General features: G+C 39.0%; 2 protein-coding genes across 5 annotated transcripts in view; both read right to left on the reverse strand.

Annotated features, from left to right (window-relative positions):
* Nucleotides 1–40: 40 nt before the first annotated feature.
* LOC108629808 (protein lethal(2)essential for life) lies at nucleotides 41–1,619 on the reverse strand. Its single transcript, XM_018032683.2, has 2 exons — nucleotides 1,472–1,619; nucleotides 41–942 (listed from the first exon to the last, which is right to left on the reverse strand). Exon 2 carries the CDS (start codon nucleotides 934–936, stop codon nucleotides 415–417), a length of 522 nt encoding a protein of 173 aa, XP_017888172.1. The 5' UTR covers nucleotides 937–942; nucleotides 1,472–1,619; the 3' UTR covers nucleotides 41–414.
* A 1,406-nt stretch (nucleotides 1,620–3,025) lies between these two features.
* The window catches only part of D2hgdh (D-2-hydroxyglutaric acid dehydrogenase), a 7,280-nt gene continuing 2,426 nt past the window's right edge, over nucleotides 3,026–7,879 (reverse strand). For 2 of the 4 annotated variants that reach the window (XM_018032748.2, XM_026817592.1), the window contains exons 2-8: nucleotides 5,195–5,426; nucleotides 4,845–5,042; nucleotides 4,494–4,687; nucleotides 4,248–4,416; nucleotides 3,884–4,182; nucleotides 3,505–3,673; nucleotides 3,026–3,432 (exon numbers count right to left, since the gene is read on the reverse strand). In XM_018032748.2, the coding sequence (XP_017888237.1) occupies nucleotides 3,164–3,432; nucleotides 3,505–3,673; nucleotides 3,884–4,182; nucleotides 4,248–4,416; nucleotides 4,494–4,687; nucleotides 4,845–5,042; nucleotides 5,195–5,423 (1,527 nt within the window). In that variant the 5' untranslated portion in view covers nucleotides 5,424–5,426 and the 3' untranslated portion in view covers nucleotides 3,026–3,163. Of the gene's footprint in view, nucleotides 3,433–3,504; nucleotides 3,674–3,883; nucleotides 4,183–4,247; nucleotides 4,417–4,493; nucleotides 4,688–4,844; nucleotides 5,043–5,194; nucleotides 5,427–5,495; nucleotides 5,649–7,879 lie in introns of all 4 variants that reach the window. The other 2 variants (XM_018032750.2, XM_026817593.1) reach the window with 2 other exon arrangements.

Below are 7,879 nucleotides of genomic sequence, written 5' to 3' on the forward strand. Positions count from 1 at the left end.
AAATTTCGGCAGGATATCATATTATTGAATTTGCTCGAAGTAAGTATCAGTAATATTTAAAATAAAACGAAAATAAGAACTTGACAGATTAATCAGATTATAGCTACATTGATAATACCTCCTAGTGAGACTTATTCACATGGATGCACATTTTATGTTACACACTTCCCTTACACTAACAACACTTCGTAAATTCTATAGAAGCATTCACGATGTAATCCCACTCATACCAGAAAAATGAAGAATAAAATCACGTTACAAAGTAACTAAATCACAAATGAATCACGCGCGACTAAATTAAGAAACCGAGAAATGTCCAGTGCTTAGAAATAAGAGTTTTGGAGGGTTTATGAATTGAATATACAATGAAGTTTTGACGACAAACGATAACAGCATTATATTGCAATTAGCAAATTACAATGCTTTGATCGCCGGTCCCCTGCTTCGTTCGATCGGTACGATTCTTTCACCAGGTGCTGGCAGGGCAAGTCTTGGTGCTGTAATGGTGAGAACACCGTCGGACGACAAACTTGGCTTCACATGACCAATATCATATCCCTGTGGAAGCATGTATCGACGCACGAAATGCCTCGACACATAGCCGTGCTGGTCCTGTTTCTCTTCGTGTTTACCCTCAACGGTGATGTATTTATCGTCCGTCCTAACCGTGATTTCTTCTGGTGCGAATTGCTGTACGTCTACGATCACTTGGTATTTGTTTTGGTCTCGTTCGACGGTCGCCTGACCACCAACTTCTTGTATTTGATCCATCATGTTCTTCCATGGGCGGAAAAATTCCTTGAAAGACGGCAGTGATGGTGGTGGCAAAAAGTCATCTCTGGTACTCAAACGTTTGAAATGTTCCTCCATTTCCCGGTGGTAGCGGTCCATGTCCTCCCACCAGTTTCGGAAAAGGTCTCTCGATACCAAAGCCATTTCTACCTAAAAATGTTAAATGCAAATTTTATATACGTGCCAAAAGAAATTTTATGAATACAAAAATTTTTGGCACAGGAAGTCATATTGATAAAAAGAAATCACATTTGTTCGAACGTTCTTGAATTACAAAAAATTGTTGACATATTTCAAAACGTTGATTCAACGTTCGTACATACAACGTTATTATAACGTACTGTATAAATCGATAATTCCGTATCATTTTATCATGAAAAAGTTCGCAATGTTGACCAGGAAATACTATTGGAACTTTTTACGGTATGAAAGCAAAACTACAAGGAGCTCAAACTATTCTTGGACACACAATATGGTCGCGAAACGTTGCGCCAACGTTGTATACATATCTTTCGTGACATTTTTAATATTTCAAATAAAGTACATACGGTACACACGACAAATAATACGAAATATTTAAATAAGGAAAATAATAATATAAATTCAATCAGTAATTATAATCATTAATAACTCGATTGTAACTACGTTAAATGAAACTCCGTATTAGTAAATTACGTACCTTTCTCTTTAATAAACTTCAAACTCCTTTTACAGAGAATTACAGAGAATTACAGAGAATTAAAAGCACTTGCTTATATAGAATCGCTTTGAAATCGCTCGAATTTCTAGCTTCGAATTTCGCTTGGTGACTGACTGCGAAATCAGCGATCGCTAGTATATATTTGGCGGGCTATTCGAGATTTTTCTTCCGACGCATGCGCTTACACATACCATTCCGAACTTCCTCGCGCAGGAATGGAAGACACGAAAGCTGTCCAATCGTATTTACTAGAATGGACTGGTAGCCTTCGTCGACCGAATCAATGCATCTTCTAAGCCCGCGACTGCTTCTGGTTCGTTCGAGTAACTTCCGTTACTATCCCCGATGCGATTTAAACTGTTCGAGCCAAATAATGCAAAGCCTTCTGCAACAATAAAAACTTCATCTTTTTTAGAATCATGTTCACAAAGCAAAGAATCTTCCAAGTATTTGAAAATAAGTCTTAAATCATGTATTTCTTTCTTCGTACGAACACTACAGATAAAGATAATCGTTTTTCAAGTTATTTAAGTCAGAATGATTTTCAAAAATGTTAAGTAATATTTAAAATATTTAAGTTTTATTCTGAGCTTGGTTTTGATGACGGATTTTTTAATTATGTCGTTGTTACGCACATAGATGATATCATAGTGACGGAAGAATAATTTTCATGCAAATATAGTACCTCGCCAATGTTTATACCGAATGTTACATAACATACAAATATATACATACACATATGATGCATGTTGCATTAAATTTTAAAGTTGTCTATAAGAAATAAATTAATTCCTTCCTATCAATAAACTTCTACTAAATTTCTTAATAATTATTTGATTATTTGGTTGAATTAAATTATTTATAGCGTTTTCAATTATTTGTAAATTCGACTACAATAATCGTTATAAATTCTTCGTCAATGAGTAATGTCAGCAAATATCAGAGATAAATTCGGGATTGATGATGCATTGAAATGCAAGCGTAACATTTGCTCTTCTAAAAATACTGTTTACCGGGGACTTTTAATTGATGACGAATGAATTTATTCTAAGACATTTCGGCATAGGCGGCGATTCTATGGAAGCGCAACGAGGAAAACAATCATATGTCTATTAGTTAGCACAAATAAAGGAACAAATATGTAACATCGTACATTCTATTCCGAATTTGACTTTTGAACCTGCAGATAAATGTTGTACGAAATTGTGGCCTGCATAGTAGCGGTCTCTTTGCCCTTCCCAAGAACTCGATGCAGTTAAAAAATTGCATTATCAATATGTAATTTTACAGTTTTTTACCTTACCGTAAAATGGTACGGATCGATCATTTGATCTTGCACAAGCGCGCGACATTTCAAATTCCTGCAACGAAAACTACATACATCTAAGTAATTGAAGCGAAAAGTAGTCATTTTCCATAAAAGAAAAATATTAAGAAGTAACAAGAAGATCTTTAGATGTTACATGTAAAAAGATATGAAAAATAAAACTGAAGTAACAGGAAATAATAGAGAAAATGTAGACAATGAACAAATTAATCTGTTATAAGTCCTATTGATTTTTTTTTCATTTAATGTTTACTGTACATATTTTACATTTAATACCATATCGTTGCATTTAACGTAACTGTTGGAATGGTTCGATTATACACTTTTCTGACATCCGTCCATCGTTATGCACAGGTGTTCAGCGGATACAAAACTTTGTATGGATTGAGTATGCCATTTGGGTCCATCACCTTTTTTAATTCCTGCATGAGCTTAATCTCGGACGGAGTTCTGCTCATATGTAAATATTTCGTTTTCGTAAATCCAATGCCGTGCTCGGCGCTCACGCTGCCGTGAAGACTGGACACATATTCGTAAATGAACGGTTGCAGTTGTGAAGCGATCTCTGGTTCATACGACGGTATAGAAACCTGCACGTGAATATTTCCGTCCCCTGGTCAAAAAATAAACGCAGAAATAAGGCAATTCGACTTGTTATGTATTTTCCAAATGTGTTCGATTATACCTAGATGTCCATAGCCACTGATTCTGATAACGCGTGGATCACGAACTCGTTCTCTGAGAACCTCGATTACTTTGTAAAAAGATGGAACCGGTATAGAAACGTCATATTTAAAAACATATCCCTCCTTTAATATCCCTTCACTGATGTGTTCCCTCAACGCCCATATATTCTACGAAGAAGAACATTTTCTATTAAATAAGGTTCACATAAAAAATTCGCTAATCCTTTCAGAAACTAATTAAAGTCTTCAGAGAAGGTATTAAAATTCTTACTATTGGAACTTTTGGGAGAGGTTTGGTATCTATGGAAGGTTCTAGAAAAATCTCGATCACCAAATAATTTTTCAAATCAAAGAGAAGAATAAGAAATAAATGCTAACTTTAACTTTCGTAGGATCCGAAGTCAATGTTCCATCCTCGATTATGTCATCAGCGAGCGCCTTCTCCACGAAAGAAGTGAGCTTTTCCTCGTCGTGATCGACATTGCTACCGGAGGTTTCCATCAATACGTAGAACTCATGACCGTCACTTTTCGACGTCAGAGGACTCCTCAGATTGAATGCTTCGATAGAAACATCCAATGACAACTTGTCCATCATCTCGAATGAAGACAAGATCTCTCCCAACTCTTTTTTTGCTAACTGAAGTGCCTTAAGGACTTTATCGAAACTATTTAAGCCTACAATGAACGAGGTGTTCTTATACGAAAGTAATGCTTCTTCTAAGCATATCTCTAAGTAATACCTAAGAACGCGACATTGATAGCTCTAGGAAGAGACGGACATTGTATAGCGACTTTCGTAACGATCCCCAGCGTTCCCTCGGACCCGATGAAAAGGTGCTTTAGATGGTAACCTGTGTTGTTCTTCTTCAATATATTCAGGCAATCCACCACGTCCCCGTTCGCTCGTACCTGGAATAAACCGGATAAGCACTGGAGGTAGGTATATTTGGAAACAAACGCGTCGCGAGATGTCTCCGGAAACTCACAGCCTCGAGACCCAGTACGTTTCCATGAAGATTTCCATAACGAAGGAGCCTAAGACCACCGGCATTAGTTGAGACACAACCGCCGATCAGACAACTACCTTTGGCGCCCAGATCAATCGGCATCATCAAGTTCACTAACGCTAAATGATTATCCAAATCCTCGAGCACGCAGCCCGCTTCGCAGGTCAACACCCCTAATACGAACAATCGTGAGACAAAAGAACTTTGAAAGAACGTCCCGTCCGATTTTCGACCTTGCCGTATTGTTTGAGAGACAAGTCGGCTTTCCCCGCTTTCTCTCAGTTTACCGTTTTATGGTTTAACGGTACACTTTCTTAAAATCTTACTGACCTGCCAATTCATTCGTTTCGATAATTTTATTCATAAGCTTCATGGAGACAACGATCTCGTCGAAAACCGGCACGCTGCCGCCTACAAGACCTGTGTTTCCGCTTTGAGGACACACGGCCAAACGATTTTCGTTGCAATATTTCAATATAGCAGACACTTCCTCAGTGGTTTTCGGTTTCAACACAAGATTGCTTTTTCCTGCAAGTTTCAATACCACATCAACGCCTATTTATTCCACGATACTGAACAAATCGTTGATGCTTTTAAAACGAAATCGAAATTATGAAGGATTTTAAAAGATCTAAACGCAAAATCCGTAAGATCGATGAGGGAGCGTCGTCGCCTCTTACCTCGGACGATCTTCGAATAATCTATATTGTATCCCTCGCATTCCGCAGCATCTTTGATCACTCTATTTCGACCGAGCAGCTCATTGAAAAATGTCACGTTGGCATTGGTGATATTCGCATATGGACCTCTTTTTACATTGTATCTGTCCGACGTGAATGCCGGTTTCTCGGAGAAAGAGCGGAAATTCGAAACGAAGCATAGCGGACGAAACAACGCTCGCGAATTCATTTTCTGTAAAAAATATCTCGGTTCGATTGAAACTTGTCGACAAACACTGGAATACGGCTTTGTTATACTTTCTCTGATAAGACCTGTTTGCTGCGTACGCACGAATCTTTTCTGGTATCGCGTGAATTCGATACTTTCGGATGGATTCGCTTCCGAAGTTATTACTTCCGAAGCTCATTCGTAAATATGTCGGATAAGTTTAGTAACGGTGGATATTTTTCTTCACTACAAGCAAAAATTCCATAGAAATATCCGACGCGCGGATCCAACGTCGGGAGATTAATAGAAGCGTTTATCGCGTTAAATGACGATATTATCATGATAGATATTGCGATTGCATAACACAATCAAGAATTTTTAATTCTGCTATAAAGAAATTGCACGTGCTTTAAAGTTTTTGATTATCTTGATATTTATCATAGTTCGACATCTGACAGTTTTAAACAGATAACTTTAAACGTTGAATGCTACCAGTATCAGTTTATATTTATTATTTGTCTAAATTAGCACTTTATGTATGCATAGATATTACTTGACACAGAAAAGACTACGTGCTAATTCTTAAAAATGATAGTAGAGCTGTAGGTGAAGGAACAAAAGATTAAGGAAAGATACAAGAATGGGATGAAATTTCGTGAGCATCGAATGATCGTAGTGGAATGGTAAGAACCAGGCGTGGCGTAATTATGTGCCCCCGGCTGCTTCCATTTTCTAGACGCTAATTCGCCTCTGACGCCCGATCAACGGACATCGGATATTATAATCCACGATAAATCTTGACGGGCAACCCCTCCTCCGCACGTACTGCCCTCTCTCCACCCCCCTCAGTCGTTCAAAGAGGATTCGCGGCGACACGCGGTAGAATTACAATCGCAGCCGGCAGTGGGGAAAACAAGGTCAGGGGTAGAGGGGTCGAAAGAGCAAAGAAACGATGACGGAGAAAGAGGACAGATCTAACGACGGGGATGCAAATCCGTCGGGGTAAGAGGAAAGAGGAGAACGCGAATGGGAAACGGAGAAACTAACAGGAGATGGTAGTAGGAAGGCGACCAATCGTCGCGACGACTAAAACATCCTTCGCTCTCGTGTGTAAGTACGTGCGAGGTCGATTCGTATACACTCCTGGCTTATGTATGGAACGCGACACTTTCTCGCTTGACATATATATATGTCCGCGTGTCGAATGGGGTGACCAATACATGGCTACTTGTTCCACGGATACACACAAAGCGACTATACGATGCGTGAAAAGACGTCGATATATATAGATGTAAGGCATCGAATCTCAGGCCACGTACATACATACATACAGCTGCGAGGCTCTAAGGATGTACGCATGCGCGACACCGCCACGGAGCGAAGCTAATTTCTCAGTGGCGGCTCGAATCATTAACTTGTTACCTTGGCAACCCCGGTCGACCTAAACCATTGGTTGTCGCTCCCCCTCCCTTCGCGCCGCACGCTCTATCGGTCGGACGACAAACTACGGCGCGTCGCGTCGCCACGCTCCTTCCGTGGGATATCATAATTTTCCTAACCTTGCGTGAACAAGACTATAGACTGTCGGTGTTCCACTCCACGCATACTGCCGTACGATTAGATACATGACCGTGTGGCTGTGAAACATGCCACTGTAGGGACGTGGTTGCTGGGATTGGCGCGGCCACGAATCTTCCTACCCTCTGTACGAAACAACCTACCATCTCGCTCGAAAACCATGACCGGTATTAAAAAATGACCGATAAATCGAGTCCGCAAGACATATTTCATTCGATGTTTCGTGTATCGAACTGTGATAGGGTACGATTAAGGCAGGAAAATGTAATAAGATCTGTACTATCATTATGAACTGGAATTAGTTAACATTTGTTATAACATGAGGAATTGTAGAAACATATATACTAAAAAACTAATGACATCGCAATGAAATGAGAATTGATTAAACGCAATCGATATAAATCCTCTATAAATTGGAATGGAAATCTCAAAGCTGTAACTGATATTGAAACAGTCACAGCTTGGATGTCTTTGGGCAATGAACCGAGTATGAATTACAGCGAGCTTCATATGTTTCATCGAGAAATATGTTCATTATTCCTTTTACTCTGTTTTACAAAGTAAAGTTTTTTGGGATGAGTATCTTACAGAAGACTGCCAAGTGCCAATCAAAAATAAAATTACATTAAGGGGTTCTGAACAGGACAGTATGAAGCTCAGCTTAGGAACAGCTGTGCCAGGAACGTAACACATGTTCGCGATATTGGGTCGTAGGGCACCTATAATATCTTTGTATCAACGTCATTATACTTAAATAAAATTATATATGAAAAGGTAATATTCCTTCAACATTATATATTATCTTCGTTACATTATAATCTCGTCCTTGTCCTGACTTCATTCTCAACTTTAAGATTTGTCTATTTTTTTTAAATAGATATTTGAGTTCACGAGTTCAC

The sequence above is a fragment of the Ceratina calcarata genome, unplaced genomic scaffold, assembly GCF_001652005.2.
Source record: "Ceratina calcarata isolate Rehan_Ccalc_2016 unplaced genomic scaffold, ASM165200v1 scaffold588.2, whole genome shotgun sequence".
In the NCBI taxonomy this organism is placed as follows: domain Eukaryota; kingdom Metazoa; phylum Arthropoda; class Insecta; order Hymenoptera; family Apidae; genus Ceratina; species Ceratina calcarata.